The sequence below is a fragment of the Clarias gariepinus genome, chromosome 17 (assembly GCF_024256425.1).
Source record: "Clarias gariepinus isolate MV-2021 ecotype Netherlands chromosome 17, CGAR_prim_01v2, whole genome shotgun sequence".
Lineage (NCBI taxonomy): Eukaryota > Metazoa > Chordata > Actinopteri > Siluriformes > Clariidae > Clarias > Clarias gariepinus.
Window position 1 is genome coordinate 14,519,750 of NC_071116.1, and position 19,941 is coordinate 14,539,690.

General features: G+C 37.0%; 1 protein-coding gene across 2 annotated transcripts in view; it reads left to right on the forward strand.

The window, feature by feature from the left end:
- The first annotated feature begins 1,245 nt into the window (after positions 1-1,245).
- The window catches only part of LOC128545576 (uncharacterized), a 42,707-nt gene continuing 24,011 nt past the window's right edge, over positions 1,246-19,941 (forward strand). The window contains exons 1-4 of one of the 2 annotated variants that reach the window (XM_053516009.1): positions 1,246-1,537; positions 5,478-5,574; positions 12,141-12,183; positions 12,286-12,499. In XM_053516009.1, coding sequence (XP_053371984.1) covers positions 1,419-1,537; positions 5,478-5,574; positions 12,141-12,183; positions 12,286-12,499 — 473 coding nt within the window. In that variant the 5' untranslated portion in view covers positions 1,246-1,418. Of the gene's footprint in view, positions 1,538-5,477; positions 5,575-12,140; positions 12,500-19,941 lie in introns of both variants that reach the window. The other variant, XM_053516008.1, reaches the window with a different exon arrangement.

The window sequence follows — 19,941 nt, forward strand, 5'->3', positions numbered from 1 at the left end:
AATGATGCCATGGTCTCTACCTGTGGCTCTTATAAACAATGTTTCAGCAGTAAGCAGCAGAGGGAGCCAGTGTATCAGAGATGATGTGTCTGACCCACATACTGCAGAGGAAACTCATTATACCTTGGCAGCTGACAACTGATCTGTCTCAGGTATGAGTATGAGGCTGGAAGCTGGTGGCGGGACAGTCCTTAAATAACCTGTAAAATGTTCTTCAACTCCAAATGGCCTCCAAGTACATTACAAGGAAAATAATCTCTCTCTCTCTCTCTCTCTCTCTCTCTCTCTCTTTCTCTCTCTCTCTCTCCAGTCAACACTATTGCCTCATTATAGAATATAACACCAACACTGCAGACTGTTGTGAAGAGGTTGTTGAAGGGCAGGTGGGCTTTAGATTTAGATCAGGAGACCTTGGTTGCATGGCTTATAAGAAACAATTTGGGTTACAAAAAGGAGATTTGTGTAATCTGTGTTTTTTTTTCTTTTTTCTGAGCACCCTGTTGTGTTAAGGTTCTTTTATCAGACTTCATAGCAGTACACTGTAGCACAGATTTTTGTTTGCAGTTTGCATGCATGCATGCTTATTATTAAAGGCTTGCTTTAAAATGGAAACTTTACACCAATATTAATGAACCATTCTATATTTTATCATGTTTAATTCTGTTTTATATTATTATTATTATTATTATTATGTATTTATTTATTTATTTATTCACAGTGTATACCTTAGGCTACATTATTTTTTATAAAGGGCATTTAAATGTATAAATTACTTTAATGACTATAACAGATTTAGTTTGGTAAAAACAGTTGTTAAACGTAAATCAAAAGGAGTTGTTTAGTTAAAAATAATTTTAAATGTATATATATATATATATATATATATATATATATATATATATATATATATATATATATACACATTGTGCTAAAGTATATTTTATAAAGGGTATTTCAAACTATAGCTTCCTTTAGTCTAAGTAACTATAACAACAACAAAAATTGGTTACACATAAATCAAAGAAGTAGTCGTTTGGTGCAATCATAACTTAATGCAAAAAAAACAACTCCTCCTGCGTGGAGTTACTTTGAAGCTGACTCCTCCCTCACTTCCTCTAAAAGTCTGAGGCTACGTCCTAAACAACATACTAGCTTACTCAACTGTGTGACTAGATATCGTAGTTACACTGATATGCCCCGTACTGTTTAGACATCTAGTGCGCTAGTGCCCGCTTCAGGACGCAGCCTCAGTCTGGATGAGATGCACAGCACGCCGAGACAGCGCGAGCGAGTCCAGTAGCGCCAGTGCTGCGGTTTTTTTTTGAGAACGTTAAACATGTAACGGAGGTTTTAAAAGTTTTGTTTGTTTGAATTTTTATTATTATACTCGCGGGTTGTTGGGTTCTTCGACCGGAAATATGGCTGGTTTGAAAAGGCAGCGGTCGTGGCATGAAGACTTCTCCAGGAACTTTTTAAGACTTTTCTCAAGGAATAAAGCGTCAGAGCAGGACAAACCAGAGCGGGAAAGCGGAACCAGGTCAGCTTATTCAACTTTCTTTAGGCGTAGTTAAATAACGGTATTAATTGTTGTGTGTGTGTGTGTGTGTGTGTGTGGCAGTACTACAACGTGTGGGTGTATTTGTGCGCGCGCGCCCGTCCGCCCGTGCGTTTGTGTTACATGTAGCCACAAGTCTCAAAGAGTCCTGTTACTTCTGTTGCATGAATGCGTGGACACAGTATGGTAGTTAACCATAATAAACTATAGACAATCATATGCTCAGACACGTGAAAAAGCCGAGTAAGTGTTTTAAGATGGTTAAAGCAGGTACATGATCTTTGGGGGGGAAATGTGCACTTCTGTCTGCTGAGTAACTCAATCCAGAGGCTCAGCACTGAAGGGTGGGTCAGTTACTGTAGCATTGTCACTGCTTGTGTTGCATCCTTTCACAATCACTCCAGTATCTGCCTGATGGAGATCATAAGGAACTTGACACTCACTAAACACTTAAGAGCTATGCTCACCTCTCAGATTTTACATTACATTAATTTATCTCTTCTTTATTATATAGATTTCCTCGACTTCCAAGTCTTAGAATCCAAATGCAGACATGGACCCGGTAAAGGAGCATTAATGAAAGTTCCTATAGACAAATCTTTCACTAATTTTGCACCAACTACCTTTTAAACAAGTGTCACACAGTTAAAGATGAAGCAGGTAGGTTTATAAAGGGCAGCACTATCATAGAGCTGCAGTAAATTCATGAATGATATCCGGTTGGATCACCATAGATACGATATTATCACGATACCTTGGTACCGGTTCGGTTCATATTGCGATACTGTAAGTATCACAATCCTACATTACTATATTATTATTTTATAGATTTTTTCCAGATTTTGCTAGACCCTAAAAGTTTTGAAGGAACAATCAAAAGTTTTATATCTCGCTTTATTCAACAGCTCTACAACTGAATTCAACATGAATAATTAAATGTAGCCTATTCCTTATAGCATTAGTTTTCTCAATTAAAAACCAAGAGCAGCATTTAAAGAAAACAAGAGTTTCATGTTTATTGATCTTTCATTCGTCATAATTATTTTTTGTAAACAAACTTGCCAAATAAAAAAAGGGATGTCAGTGTGTGAAAAATGATTGACTATTAGCTTTTCAGCATGCACAACTTTTGATAACGTAACAGCATAAAAGTCTATTTCTTTTTCACCACTTAGATGCTTTTGCACTCGACACAGAATAGGCTACGTCCACTGTGCACGGTCATGGCTGATTAAGCTAAAAAAATGGGCAATTGCAGTCACTGACTGATCGACCGGTGCATAAATGCAGTAAATCATTTAAAAGTTGCTTTTGGAGTCACTGTGGCGATAAATGACTCCACACACAAAATAATAGTGATTTCATAACTGAATCGATTTATTTGCCCGCAATTTATTTTATAGTTTTTATTTACTTTTTAGTCATTTTTAGATGTTTAGAGGGGTTTTCAGTGTTCATTTATAAGCAATAAAATAGGGTAAAAACATCCCCTGCTTTTTGTATTTTTTTTTTCTTTTTTCTATTTTTGTATCATTCAGGGCTTGAACAAGCCAATTAGATTTTTTCCCCTACTGTGACATCATTAAAGATAGGGCCCTCTGCTGACTTGTTGCTCAGCTCTTCTCTGATGTGAGTCGCACAGCAGTAGCTCATTTATATTTATATTATATCATTTACCTAGACACTGAAACAGCACATTTGAAGGAGGTGTGACACGTAGGGGGTATGCCATATATAAGGGGTATTTGACATGAAGCATTTACACACACACTTTGGGGAGCTCTAAGACCTGTTCTAATTTGTTAAAGAAATAGTGAAATGGGGACCTTAAAAGGAATACATGCCAAGTGCAGTCACATGCATAGCACAAGCTCTGTTAACTAAAGATGCACCGAATGTTTGGTCTTACTCCCTAGCAGTGGTTGTTAGCAGTTGCCTCGTTTTCCTGTCCAAACAGGTCTGTCCAGCAACCTGAAGCACTTTCATTAGTTTGCGATTTGTTTGAGTGACAGAAAATCCTGTAACTTTGTGCAGTTTTTAAAAAAAATGTAAAACTGTTTAATAACCTATGTTTTATTATGAACATACAGTTGAATTTTCCATTCAAAAATTATACAGGTTATTGCACCTCTAATGTTAAGTTCAGGGGTAAAAATATGTGTTTAGACACATAATACACATGATGTGTGGAAAATAAAGTTATATTTTTGGAAAAATGGCATTTGTTTCCTGTATGTGGATACTGCTGGGACATCCTATAGTTGTCGAAACTTACAAATTAATTAAGCATAAGTGTTTTTTCCCCCAAGTTATTTAGCGTATAATCTGCATTAATTAAATACACCACGTTAGTTGGGTCGATTTGGAATGCTGCAGAGTGACAAAGGGTACCTTGTTTAGGATTACACCAGAGCTCATATCTTATTTCTATGCTAAGAACACTCCTGTGACTTGCAACAAATCAAACTTTACCTGAAAGACCTATAAAATGGCATGCATTTTAGAGAAAGCAATTAGGATTTTGTTCCCTCAAGCTGTGGAAAGTAAGCAGATGAAAATAAGCAGGAGCTCAGTGTCTTCAAAAAAATCTTCTTTTGCTCTTAGAGCGCCTTCTTACTCAAAGGGATGTTGTGGTTATGTGTGTGGCATTTCTCAAAGGCACAAATGTCATTGTTCATTACTTAACAGTTCACGTAAGCTTTCTTTTTATACTGCCTTAGCTATTTTGTAGTATACTTGCATTCTGTATATCCTATAGGCAATGTATTAAAGTATTTGTCCCCCACAGTGAAATCTTTTACTTAACACTTATATCAAGAGCAGTTTCCTTGTCACAACTCATTCCTTTGTTCGTTTGTTTGTGTCTTTGTTTGATTGTTCATACGCTTGTTTCCCTTTTGCTTTTCCTTTTTGGGAGTTGCACTGGCTCCAGGCTGAGAAGGTTGGTAAAGTCATAGATTTTTAACTTGTGTAGTATCCACAGACATTTCATAATAAACTATGAGAGATAATCCCTGCGGGAGGTCAGGCCGGGCATCGCTACTCAGGGGAACGTGCTTGATACAGCTTACTGTTGATATCACATCCTTGATGACTTCACAGTTTCGATTTAAGGCTAACTCTCATTGTACTTATACATGGACCAGGTTGTAGTGTAGTGATCCAAATATCCTGTAAGATAAGATTTTACTTTATCCGTCCCACAGTGGGAAAATTTCTTAAGATTCATACGTGATTGAAGAGAAACCTGAGATGCAGAAACCTGTACCCTTGAAGTCCATCTGTGACGCTAAGAAGTCCTTCTTGTTATCTTCAAAAAAAAGCAAAGAAGGGAAAAAAATATTTAAAAAACTATCCTAGTCTGCAAGTCCAAAAACATTTTCTTAATTTCTATGAGGTGTGTTAACCCCACTACATCAATCTGCAACATCTCTGACTGAAACCTATACAGCCTAAACTCATCCAGACACATACCAGGATTTACTGCCATTATGGCTGCCAAAGTCTCTGGGAAAGTATCTGGCGGGCTCAATGATTAAGTATATGAACATGATCTGTTAAGACACCATGTTCACCCTGTCACTAAGTACAAGATAGAAATCCTTATGGAGGTTAAATTAAACTACTGACTCACAGTAGACTTCCTAACACTGCCAAATGATCACTCTGTCCCTTTCTTTAACCAAGTGTTGTAAATCTAATGAATCTATTACAAAGTCATTCAATGACCTTTGGAAGAAAGGTTCTCTGGTAGCAAGTGAAGCTGAATAATGGATCATATTCTTTGTTATTGCGATACCATGTAAGCTACTCTTTACTCCTACTCTATATAGAACTGTGTTTCAGATGTACAGTAGGGACAATGTAGAGTTTGTATGATTTTTCTGATTGCTGTACTTCTTACATTTCTTTGGCCTTGCAGGGAGGAACATGAGGATGACAGCGCTTCTAGCCAGTCTAATGAGGCAGACTCGCAGCTCACACCTGAACATCATCTGAATATGTCATCAGCAGAACAGGTGAAGTAGAGCAGTAGTCCTAAATAAGTGTCATCATTAGTTCTTCTTTCTAATTTTGTTCCCTTTTGGTGAGGCTATATGACCATATTAACATAGTGATGTGATAACTTTAGGATATAATATATGATCTTATTTTATGGTCAGTATCATACTGTAAGAAGAAACAGAAATAAAAAAATACTGAAAACAAAACAAAGTCAATATTTGTTGTGACAGAAGATAATTAGAGCAGGTTTGGTAAAGATTACATTTTTTTTTATTTTTTACAAGATTTACTGAGAATCTTGATGAATTCGCCACAGTTGTTAAAAACCTTCAACTGCCATTCATTTTAACTTATGATTCAGAGAATGGTGACTGCAGCAGTGTTAGAAACCAGAGTATATATACACAAAGCAGTTTATAGAAATTGTCTTTTATATGGTTATGCTACTCCTCTGCTGTAAATTCTGCGTAGCCTGAAAATGGTGAGAAGTAATGCATTATGGGTCATTTCTGTGAAGCCAATTTTGCTACTCAGGTGGGTGGAATGAGACACTTGTGTGATGAATGTGTGTAAATGCACTTACAGACAATACATCAGCCACCCATATTTTTGTCAGCTTTTTAAAAAAATTTATTTAACTGAGACCTACAGTCTCCCTGCCGCTGAACACTCAGCTCTGCTTGTTCCACCGTGTCACAAGATCCTCCGCTGTTGCTAAGATGGACTCGACTAACTTTCACAGCACCTCCCACTTTAAAATCAGTTGACCAATAGTTAAAAAGTGTGCAAAAAGTCAGGAGGCAAAAAAAAATGCAGCATAAGGATTATTATGGGAGCAAAAAGTGATCCACAAAGAAAAGAAAATTCTGTAAACTTAATCTGAGCCACACAGAGCTCCTAAAGAGACATATGAGGGGGGAAAAAGCCTTTTTGTAATGTGGGTGAAGGTAAATCTGGGTTATTGTAGAAATGATTTTTTAAAATATTTTTTCTATTTTTATATATTTCTTTATAAATTCAATTAAAAAAGAAGAATAGCGGGGAGCGCTGGTTCGAACCCCGGGTGATGCTGTTTTCCTCTCACAGCCAGAGGCACAGAGAGAGCTGATTGGCCGAGCTCTCTCAGGGGGGAGGGATGAGAGGTACTTGCCCTCCCACATTAATCACGGCCATACAGCCAATCAGGGCCGTCTGTGAGCTCGCGCACACGGAAGGAGCGGCTAGCGCTTTCCTCCGAGTGTGTTACTCCGCCCCTAACGGTGCGTAAGCAAGCAGTTCGAAAAGATGCGGTCGGCTGACGTCACGTGATTCGGAGGAAACATGGGATAACCTTCGCCCTCCTGACTGAGTGGTAGTAGTAGCCTTAATGTGGAAGCCCCCTAGTGATGGGGAGAAATTGGCCACGACTAAATTAGGGAGAAAATTGGAAAAAAAAAATAATAATAATAAAATAAAATAAAAAAGAATAATAGTCAATGTGTTAGCACGGTTCAGGTCAGGTTTGTTATACTTCTCATTGTTTTCTGAAAAAAGCTTGTCTCTGCTTTCTGATTGAAAGAATTTGCTCTCACCTATTACAGGTTAGGATCCTAAAACATTATAGCAGGACTTTGTGTCGAGCTCAGTTGAGCACAGTATTTATAAATTATTAAATCTAACATATGGTTGCATATAAATTTTTCGTTTTCAAATACGATTAAAATCGTAATTATTATGCTACTGTAACTGAAGTTAGGTTAGTCATAGTTCACAACTTTTTTTGACAAACCTACCTTCTGACAGGTTATAAGAATTTTGTCCTATCCTTGATTGGTTAGATGTTCATTTTGCATGAACTGAGAGCCAGTCCTAGGGCATGAAGATGGGTCATGTTTTATTACAGTTTAGTGATTAATGTCAGTGTTAGTATGTTCCTTTATTCAATCAGAAGTAATCTTTTATAAAAATACTTTTGCTAAATATATAAATTTATATAACTAGAATTTTACTTATGGATTTTATTTTATTTTACTTTTTGTCACAAAATTTAACTTCATGTGATTTTGTTTGTTTTCACATTGTGTTATACACATTAAATAAGCATGCTTTAAAGCATTTATATTTCTATTCACTTTACTTTATATGCTAGTACTTATGGTAATATATTTTATTATACACAGTGAGGATGAAGTCATTTTTGAATTGTGTACAATCGTGATAGACTATGCAGCATGAATGTTGTGGTGTTGCATACACCCGCTAATGGATTTTTTTTTGCACAGCAGTAAACCATATGTTTGTAACTAGCAACACATGTTTGAAACTGGGGAAAGACTTTAGACTTATCATGTAGTATATTTGAAATTATATGATATAGTATTATTTATTATGATGATACATGTCACATCATATATTATACATCATATTATATATCATATGATAAATCATACATCATATTGTATTGTGTTGCTAAAGATATGTGGACACCTAATTATCAGTCATACATGTTTGTTGATCATTTTATTCCAAAGTTTGCCAAACCTTTGCTGCTCTAACTTGTTCTGGGAAGTGGATTTGAGGATTTGCCCATTCAGCCACGAGCACATTAGAGAGATAATAGACGCATGTCAGATGAGGAGCCTGGGCATATATTCAGTGTTTCTGTTTATTCCAAAAGGTGTACTCCTTCGGGTTGACTTCAGGGTCACTTAAGTTTTTTCACAATGTCCTTGAAAAATCATGTCTTCATGCATCACCGTTTGTACACAGGGGCAATGTCATGCTAAAATGCTTTGTTCCCTTAATTAAAATGCTTTGCTCCTTGAAAATCGGAAAGCATACAAATCAAATTTTTTTTTTTGCTGTTTTTAGCTTTAATTTTTATGGAGTTTAAAGTTGTATAAGAATGATTATATAAAGGGTCTAGGGCCATATAAAAGCTTTGCATGCAGTCCTTTTGAATGCAGCATATACTGTATATCTGTGTATTTTACTGTTTATTTGTAATGAAAAATAATTCTTATGTAAGTAAGCCTTCATCCATGGCTACTATTTGCACTTCTATAATTAGGAACATATTTCAAACTTTGTACCGGTCTAACACTGTGGCTGCCAAGCATTCACTTTTTAAGTGTGCTAGTATGTAAGTAGTATTTAGATTTATGAAGGTGGTTGGGTAGGGATGGAGATGGAAGAAAGTTAATGGCTTGAGTGTATAAAGAGTGTTCCTCAGTGAGGCTGCTTGTAATTTATGTCTCAAAACACGTGCAAAACTGCCAGAAAGTTTGTTGAGTTTAGGTTCATCATTCAAATACTAGATTTCATTGTTAGTCTCAATGACCAGCAGCTGCTTCTGCCTTATTTTGCACTTTAGCTCTTTTCAGGTATACTGTATAAACAAACTTTAACAGGTGGTAGTAAATAATAAACTACACCCTGCGATAAATCTTGTTTCTTTTCTTCCCCATTTCGCTTTTAGTTATTCAGCTAAATAACTCAGTGAGGATCTTATTCAAAGTGATTTCCGAATGAGACTGGATATAATCCTGAGCACTTGCCAAACGCCTTGTTTAGCAGTGGTTCCCTGACAGTACTGGGATTTGTTACGGTCATGAGCCGAGAGGTGTAACCACTGTGTCACCACTGCAAGTTCTGATATTGAGGTCTTGTACTTGGATTTTAAACACTGGTCCTCCCTGTACAGTCCCCTCAGTAAGTGGGCCAGCAGCAACCAAAGTTAAGCCTGCGCCCGCTTTTCTTCCATTGGTATTGCGTCAGCAGTACAAAACAGCCTGTGAACCTGTTCATCGGTGCTAAGGCCACTCTGAAACATACTCTCCTTCCTCTTCAGCTTCCTGACAAGCTTCCTGCCACTCTCACTTTAGAAACAAGAGACACAAAATAAAGGGAGCGTGCTTGCACAGCTTGCATGTTAACTTGAGGTTGCTGTTCAGGTGATGTGCAGATAAGTTGTAGATATTATCATAAGCAAACATCGGCTCTATACAGATTAAAACAATGTGTCTATTTTTGTTACTTGTGTTATGGGCTTTTGTGTAAGACCTCATACTGCTGTCTCAGGTTTTTTACTGGCTGGTTTGGAAACCCACTAGGATCTGTGTTGTAGATCTCATTCTGTGTTCTCACAGGGTAACCGCTGCCTGAAGCGCCCAAAATATGCTAAGCTTCAAATCTCATCGGATTGGAAAGTGTTTTGCACCTTGTTCTAATTCTTCCGAGACATGTACTAGCATGAATAAAGCAGGCTAAGCAACACTTTTACTTTCCCCTGGCATGTAGACTGTTTATTACCTTCTTAAAATAATAAACTTTTTTCTTTTTCTTTTCTTTGGCATCATGCTGAGTACAAGTCTGATTACTTTTTTTAAATTGCTAACATATTGTAGATGTACAAAATAAAAAAGAAAAAGTTTTGGTGCACAAGTAAACAAAATTTTTTTAAAATTGCAGAGAAGAATTAAAGTAAGAAACAAACATACAAAACAAAATAAAAAAACTTTTTTCCTAAATGTTTCAGGTTCATGCACAGGGTTATTTTCCTAATGCAGAATGCTTATGATTATCCAAAGTAGTTATTATACGCCTGTAAACAGTTAAGTAGAGCTGTTTTTGTAGGATTTGCTTGACATAATCTTGATTTCATTTGACTGCTGATGTTATCTTCCATAAACAGCTTACAACACTTGTATGGGATTTCCTACTTAAAAGATATAAATCAAGTGAGGAGCACAAAAGAATTTCCATTGCATTAAGTACCAAGGAAGGCCTTTAGTAACAGATAAAGTACAATAAATGGTGGACCACAGTGACATTACCAAGGACAGAATGTCAATTAATAAAAGGACAACTAGGAAGGTAATAGTTAAAGAAGATGCAGAAATATGTGTGCTTCTTTGCAGATACAGATGATGCACACGCACCTAGAATCCAAAGTTGGTTATTTAATTTTTTGTCCAAATTGTGTAAAGATTTGATGGGACTGAATGCGCCATATTTTAAAATGATTTGTATGGTAAAACAAGACGGCACCATCAGGTTGTGGAGTTCATTTGTTCATTTGCTAGTGCATTGTTGCTGATCAGTTTAAATAAACCAATGCACTATTGATTAATAATCGATTTAACCGCACAGTACAAATTAGTATTATTTATTATTAAAAAAAAAACACGACCCTTCACTATTCCTACACCCAGTGTATATAACACATAGATAACAGCGTTACTAGCATAAGCATTTCTTACCGAATATATTATCCTTACAAATATGACACAGCTGTCAAAGCAGATGTAGACTTTTATTTACCATTGTTCGTATTTGCCTTGTGACAGGTTTTGGAAATCATGCTCTTCATGTTAATATTTTCTTTTGCTGGTGGTTTACTTGTATAATTTTACCCAAAACCAAAGTATCATCTGGGATTATTTGTTATAATTACCTTGAGATGCAGAAGTCATGTGCAAAAGTCTTAGGCACTATATTATCTTTAGTAAAAATTTTGTTATATATATGTTTATCCAGACTGCATTAATATTTATCCAAACCATTCACTATTTTAAACATTTTTACATGAAAAAAAGCACCTTGGTTTGCATGAGAATACAAAGGAGTGTGACAAAGTTACTAGAAGAACTCTCAGTGAAACTCAGTAACAGCCTAACAGCTGTTTTACAGAAGTCTTGACCATGTACAAAAAAACACATCCTTTGAAAATTCCACATGGAATAAACCTCTATAACGGTATTTATAAAATAAACGCGAATAGTATTTGGTGTAAAAACTGTTTGCTTAAAAATAATTAGTAGTATCGAATACAGATTTGCTCAGTCCTGTACATCGTCCACAAGTTTACACAACCATGAAGTGATCATGTTTAGGTAGCGGCATTACATGCTTGCGCGCGATCCTCAGACTTTATGCAAGTTTCCATTACAAAGCATCATTCACACATCAATCATTACATTGATCTTGGTTTGATCAATGACATTACAAAAACCTGTAAAAGTATTTTTTTTTTTACCTTATTTTTTTAATTCCCTGTATGTGTATTTAATCAATCCGTTAATTATTCTGATGTACCTGAAATCACCGGGCCATATTTCTAATGAAACAACCACAGCTTGTGGTTTCATTCATTAGGATGTGAAGTAGTAATAAGGAAGTTGTAATAAACCACACTTGGTAATCTAATAAAATCTGCTCGGCTTGATTTAACAGATATATTCATCATAAACCAGTGAACCCAAGGATGATTGTTCTTATCAAACCATCGATTATTCAAATATTTTTCATAAAAAAAGCTATATGGCTTCTCTGCTGTCTGGCACAGAAAGAGTTAACATTGCAGTGGGCAGGTCTGGTGGGGTGAGGGGAAGGAGGGGGAGGGCGAACATGCTGCTGTCTCAGTTCCATTAGCATTATAGAAGCAGTGGAGGCTGGAACAGTGCAGCCAAGAGAGAACCAATGAGGTACTTTCTGCGATCACCGCTATTCACACTACCGGCTGAAAGCTGTTACCAGGAAATCTAATACGGCTGCATTTCCCTCTCTTTCTTTTCCTTGCTGTTTCTCTCTCTACGTTAAGGCACTGGAGTTCCCGGAGCAGGACAGGACACTGGAGGGAGACGGTGCGTGTGATCACGAGGGCAGTTTTCAGGGGGATGCGGAGAGCGACCCTTTTACCATAACCCCCCCTGTCTCTGAGCCCTGCTCTCCATTGCCCCCTGTAGATGGCTTCTTCAGGCGCTTGGGCAGCCTGTTTCCTTTCACTCGAACTCAGCCTGGAGAGGAGGACACACAGCATTCAGTAAAGAAAGTTGCAGAGACGAGTGCAGAAAAAGAAGAGCACTCGCAGCCACTGAAGCCTCAGGAGGTGTTTGACTGTACTGCAGGTCCAGAGGGTGAAGTCACAATTCAAACCGAGCAATACGTACAAGACACACAGTAAGTATGACCTTATATGTGCCTAGGTGTCTGTCTGACTGATGGAGAAAGGGAGATGGAGAAAGAGGGAGATAAAGTTTGTCCAAACCTTAAAGGTTTCTGAACGGTTCCCTTGATCTTGCTTGAGGGGGTTAATGGTCTAACTGTAGGATTGTTCAGATATTATCGATGTTCTTTGTATTTGCAGTTTTATGACACTGTGCATATTGTTTCAAAGAAGAAAGTATGATTATGATTATTAGGGCAAGTCTGTTCTTAAATATTAATTAAATAGATAAACTGCAGATGGAAAAGAGAATTCTCTAGTAGAGTTTGTAAGAACTTTTCAGAACATTAGTTAATATGTGCATAATGAGCACACTGCAATCGCATTGATTTAACTATAATTAAAAATATCAAAGCAACAGATTTAGTATTAGGTTAGCTAAGAGAGTGGAAGACTTGACAGGAATCTGTGGCGGACAAATCATTACTGCAAGTACCAGGGACAAGGTGATCACATAACGGGGCTGTTAGTCCTTTTTTTTCCCTTCTCCAATAACCTCTTTTAAGTGTGGCCTTAGGACAAACCACTGCATTCACATACAGTACTGTATGTAAATGTTGTTGTGCCGCTTGATGACTTTCTTTTGCAGTCGCAAGCATGAAGTGCTACTTCAGACACTTTGTTAGAAAATTAATAATAGCCTGGTCATTCATTTTGTTTAAATACTTAAACTTGTTTTGGTGCCTGTATTAAAGTTCTTGACTAATTACCTCACCATGTTTTATTATGATATGTTAGCTATGTTTACTTTAGCATTTAGCCTAATCATGCGTTTAACCTGAGGTCCAGTTAGACTGAAGGTGAAATGTATACATTTCAGTACTGACCATGTGCAGCAAATGCACAGCGCTCTCCTGACTAAACAGACAAACACACCATTAGCAGTTAGCAGGCTAGTGTAAAATTTGAATGTTAAATTACCCTTATTTACCCTTAACAATGGGGTAGATTGCCTGACTATAATTAGGGTAGTGGCAGTAATGAATGTCTATAAAATAAATTTTCTGTTAAGTGGAAAAAAAACAGCCAAGTTGAAAGTTACTTGAAGATTCTATGCAACAGGAATAAACATGACTATTGAGTCTGGGAGAAAAAAACCCTCCTTTATAGTATAATGATCTTGAGATGCTGTGAATTACTCTGACAGTCCTATTAGAATATCTCACGGTCAGTAACGTGTTAGTGGTGTCAGCTCAGACCTGGCAAATAATTCATCCCTGTACAACATACACATCATACTCTAGCTCAGATACAGTCCCACTAAAGGTGTCATGTCAGACGTTGTTTATTGTTTGTTTATAGTTGTTTATTGATAAATTAAATCTAAAATTCTCATTGATTGTTTTATGCGCGCTCATGTTGGTACTGGTGTGGGGTCGTATTTCAGGAGTTGGGCTCGCCCCCTTACTTCCAATGAAAGGAACTTTTGATGCTTCAGAATACCAGGACATTTTGGACATTTTCATGCTTCAACTTTAACAGTTGAAACATGGCCCCTTCCTGTTCCAACATGACTGCACACCAGTGCATAAAGCAAGGTCCGTAAAGGCATGGATGAGTGAGTTTGGTGTGGAAGAACCCTGACCTTAACTTGATAGAACACCTTTGTAATGAATTCAAGCGGAGACTGTGAGCCAGCCCTTCTCATCCAACATCAGTGTCTGACCTTACGAATGCCCTACTCGAAGAAAGGTAAAACATTCCCATAAATGTGCTCCTAAACCTTGTGGAAAGCCTTCCCAGATAAGTTGAAGCTGTTAAAGCTGCAAAGGATGGTCCAACATCATATTGAACCCTATGGATTAAGAGTTGGATGTTATGTATTCATGTGAAAAGCGAATGCTTTTGGCAATATAGTGTGTGTGTATATAGCTCAAGCACAAATGTTTTTACTATATAGAAAAAAGAGATCCAAAACTTATCATTCCAGTACTTAAGGAGGGACTGTATTTTAAACATTATCATTCTCCAGCTGAAAAAGTTCAGCTATGCAGAGACTCGCAGAAAAGTGAGCCATTCAGGATAGATTGTGTGAGAACACCAAAGTATGAACAAATCAAACAGGAGTAAAAGACTGAAAGTAAAGTACAGTGGCATGCGAATTTAATCTGTTCTTAAGGCGAACATTTGTATTGCAAAATGCATTTTCCCATAGAAAATAATGTAAATGTAAATAATCCGTTCCAGCCCGTTAGAATATTACAAAAACTATCAAAACATTTAGACACAACATGTTAATGAAATAAAGTATGCAATGAATAGATAATAAAACTTAACCTTAACTTTTGATTCCTCTTAGCACTGGCAGTTAAAAAAAATTAACTGAAAGTGGCTCCTATTTCTTTTTGCTACTGGTCTTGATAAAATTCTTGGGACCCATGGTGTTATGTCTTGACTAATTCTTGCAAAATATATATATACATTTAAACGTGTTTCACTTGGCTTTCACACATGCACAAAAATGATGCACTGACGAAAATAAGATTTAAATGCGTCAATGTTAGTTAATGTATTGTTGTTTGGTAGTTTGTCTTAGAAGACTTAATAGAAAATGACCAAAACCTCACAGAAGCTGGCATTATTAAAGTCATGTGGAAGGTCAGATATAAAGTTTGAGGAATCAACAAAGGCCACATTCATATTTACATTCATATTTTTTATGTCTCTGGTGAGAGTGAGTAATGATCTGAGGCATTTCATCCTCTGAGTAGGTTTAGCTAGATTGTTAAACATTTTGTTCATGTCGGATGTTTTACATAATATGCAGATCATAAAGCTAAATTACATCCTTGAGCTGTAAATAAACTTCACTGAAGAGAAGGAAATAAATGCCTGAAAATTAGAGTTGAAGAAAGAAATAAAGAAAGTGAGGAGATAATTTTTCCACAGTGAAAGTGAGAACACGCCATGAGTGAAGACGAGAATGTCATTAGTGAAGTTGTCACGTCTCTGCAGTGCTGTGGACAACCAATAAACTGCTACTCAGCCTTCAAGATATTACATAGAGCCTGATCCCTGTAATCACGAGTACCAGGACTTAATGTTTTATTGTTCTGCGATTCTTGATCCTGGGTCCAGATCTTCTTCAGTCTGTGGTGGTAATTTGGTTGTACTTAAAATAATCTTCTCTTGGAGTAGATTGGAATCACAACAAATAAGTATATGAGGAACTGCATCAGTATCTATGCAGTTTAGCTCTGCATTATGCATCACAGACCTAACTAGAAACATGGAGAGGTACATCATGCTAGGCTAAGGATTTGTAGTGAGTGTGTGTGAGTGTGTGTTTGCAGATGAGCATTTCCCATGTCATATGATAACATCTTTCCCGAGGTTTGATGCATGGTGATGTCATGTTCCAGTCAGTACAAACCCTTTACAGGACTGCCTTTCATTGTGAGGCAGACAGACTGGAACATTCCCAAACACACTCAGACAGAGGGTTAATAAGAGCTAAATAAGAAAAGAGAAGGTTGTTTGGCTCACGTGGTGCAGTTATGCCTTAAAGAAAATTAATAAGAAGAAGAAGAGAAGGAAGAAGAGAAAGAGAAGGAAGAAGAAGAAAAAAACAGGACAATGACGGCATGTTTACATGTTGCAGGTCCTGGTTATAGTCTTATTCCATGGCGAAGCCACTACAATGTAAACACAGCTGTGGACTGGTTTATTTCACACTTAAGTATGGAAAAGGTTACTCCTTCCAAACAAAATTAAGCTATACACTAATTACAGTGGCTGTAAAAAGTATACACACCCCTATTAAAAAAAAAGATGTTTCTTAAAAAAAAAAAAAAAAAAAGCTTTAAAAAAAACACCCTTGGGCTTTACTTTGACTTACCATGATCAAAAGTAATTATCATACACCTGCCATCAATTAAAGCTAGCCTATTATGCAGAAATATTTGCCTTTTGGCCTCTCTGTGTGTGTGTGTGTGTGTAAACACAAAGTATGAACAAAATGCCCTCACATTTTACCTTTTTTCTATCTATAGAGAAAACTGTGCTTAAACATACCCTTCAGATTTAAAAAAAGGGCTCAGGACCACCCAGAAGTCAGTCAATTGTTGACTTATAAAACAAAATACAAAACAACATAAATCTCTCTCTTTTTTTTATCTAAAGAACTGAAGGCACATTAATAGTTATTTATTTAGAGTGGAAATGTTCATAGAGATGTGTATGTGAGCTAATCGTTTTAAAATTGCATGCTTACGTAATGAGGGACAGTTCAACTTTGCTTCAAGACTGATGCTGAAGAGTGGATTGATTCTGTCTCTCTGTGACTCAACTTGAAGTCCTAAAGCTTTAAAGGTTGCCCTTTCACTTTGCTGCTTGTTTATCAAGTTACTATGGTGAATGTGGCTACATAAACCTGAGCTTGGTCGTAACGGAAGCTTGTATTGCACGCTGAACCAAGATAGATCTTTTGGCTAGTAATTAGTCAGGATGTAACAGAGATTTTTTGTAAATACTTTAATGCCAATTTTATCAAACTAGTAGGTTGTATGGTGGTAGTTTGTCTAGTTTAGTTTCATTTCCTTTGGACATACTTTAGAACAGTTCTTTAAAAATAACTCTTGAGATTTAGCTTCAGATCATGTTGTGAAATAGCATTTACATCCACACAGTTGATCGGTTGCTACTAAAACCCATGATATTTTTTCTCTACAATTTCTAAAGATGTGAAGGCAGTAGCTCTTTTGCATGTAAAGTTACAGTCACAAAATCAGCTTGTTTTTGACGGGAGTGATTTTTCAGTCATTACTGTAGGATTTTGTTGACCGCTCGTTGGTTTCATCCAACTGCTGAAGCTGTGGTCTGCAAAGAGTTTGCAAGGCATGTATCGCACTGTTAGAAAGTGTCAATCCAGAGAAGTACAACAGAATTTTCAAGAACACCATACTTATGGAAAGTTAAAAAATAGAAGTCCATTCAGTGGAATAAAGTTTGCAAACCAAGCTTTGCTTAATATGTAGTGTTATGTTATATGACATGAATCTGACTTTTATAGGGGATGCCAACCTTTTATATACACAGTAACAATCAAAGAAGAATCATCATAACAGTCAGTTGGCACATTTTTTTAATCTAAGATAAGGTTTGTAGCAAGAACGACCTCTCTCTCTCTCTCTCTCTCTCTCTCTATATATATATATATATATATATATATATATATATATATATATATATATATATATATATATATACTGTATACAGTGAGGTCAATAAGTATTTGATCACCATGTGATTTAGCAAGTTCTCTTACTTAGGAATCATCGAGGGGTCTAAAATTTTCAGCATAGGTGCATTTCCACTGTGAGACACAGAATCTAAAAAGAAAAATCCGGAAATCACATTGTATGATTTTTTTTTTTTAACAATTAATTTGTGAATTACTGTGTCAAATAAGTATTTGATCACTAGCTTATCAGCCAGATTTCTGACCCTCAAAGACCTGTTTTTTTTATTTTAAATAGTCCAGCTACACTCTGCTCATGATTCTAAATTAGTAGCACCTGTTTGAGGTTGTTAGCTTTCATAAAGACACCTGTGCACCCCACAATCAGCCAAAGTCTAAGTAGCAACATGGGCCAAACTAAAGAGCTGTCAAAAGACACAAGAGATAAAATTGTAGACCTTCACAAAGTTGGAAAGGGCTACGGGGCTATTGCCAAGCAGCTTGGTGAAAAACGAACAACTGTTGGGGCAATTGTCAGAAAATGGAAGAGGCTGATAACTGTCAATGTCCCTCGGACTGGAGCCCCACGGAAGATCTCTCCTCGTGGGGTATCAATGATGCTAAGAATGGTGAAGAATCAGCCCAGAGGGAGGAGCTGGTCAATGCCATGAAGAAAGCTGGGACCATTCTTTCCAAGGCTACCATAAGTAATACACTAAGACGTCATGGTTTAAAATCTTGCATCGCACGATAGGTCCCCCTGCTCAAGCCAGTCCATGTTTAGGCCCATCTGAAGATTGCCAGGAATCATCTGGATGATCCAGAGGAGTCATGGGAGAAAGTCCTGTGATCAGATGAGACCAAAGTGGAACTTTTTGGTCTTAACTCCATTCCCCGTGTTTGGAGGAAGAAGAATGATGAGTATTATCCCAATAATACCATACCTACAGTGAAGCATGGGGCTGGAAGCATCATGCTCTGGGGGTGTTTTTCTGCACAGGAGACAGAACAACTGCACTGTATTAAGGAGAGGATGAAAGGGCCATGTAAGAAGCATATCAAGGTTCTGGAGTGGCCTAACCAGTCTCCAGACCTAAATTTTTGGAGGGAGCTGAAACTCTAGAGAAGATCTGTATGGAGGAGTGGGACAAAATCCCTCCTGCAGCGTGTGCAAACTTGGTGAAGAACTACAGCACCGTTTGACCGCTTGACAAAGGCTTCTGCACCAAATATTAAATTTTTTTGACTCAAGTGATCAAACACTTAATTGACACAGTAATTCACAAATAAATTGTTAAAAAAAAATCATACAATGTGATTTCTGGATTTTTATTTTTAGATTCTCACAGTGGAAATGCAGCTATGCTAAAAATTGTAGACCCCTTTATGATTTCTAAGTAAGAGAACTTGCAAAATTATTTGAATAAACTGAAGAGCTTCAGTTTAACATGAAAGGCTTTGCATTGACCTATTTTTTTCCTTTCAAAAATCCTGCTGTCAGTTTTTTTTTTTTTTACAGTCAGTTTGGGTTATTTCACTATACCTCCGCCCTTCCACGTCTAAGCATTTTTTGGAAGAATTCTCTAAGGTCATCAGTTTAACACAGTAGTCATCACACTATATTGGCTGTAAGGAGCTGATGCTAATGTACTTGATAGAAGTATATTAATATACTTAAAGTAGACATTAGTGGGCTTTAATCTTATATACCAGTGTCCAGTTATTGAATAACATTATCTGTAATTCCTGGTCTAAACTCTGTCCTCAGGATATTTTTTTTTAATGTTCTCTCGTCTTTGTATCATTATTGTCAGAGCTCAAGACAGTAAATGAGCACTCAGCAATACACTTTTTAAACAATCTTTAATAGAGTGCCGCAGTGGTGAAGTGCTTGTTCTATCATCTGGAGATCGCGAGTTCGCTCTCTTGCAGTCAATCATGGGTATCTGTGAGCTCACACAAGCGTAAGGAGCGGATAGCGCTGCCCTTCGAGTGTGTTATCCCGCTCCCAATGGTGCGTGAGTGAACAGTTCGACGCTATGCGGTCAGCTGCCATCATGTAGTTCGGAGGAAACAAGTGATAGCCTCCCAGTGATGGAAAGGAACTGGATACGACTAAATTGGGGAGAAAAACTGCGCCCCCCCCAAAAAAAAACAAAACAAAACAATAACAACAACTGCCTTTAGCTTCGATTACGGTAAACATTTAGTGTCATT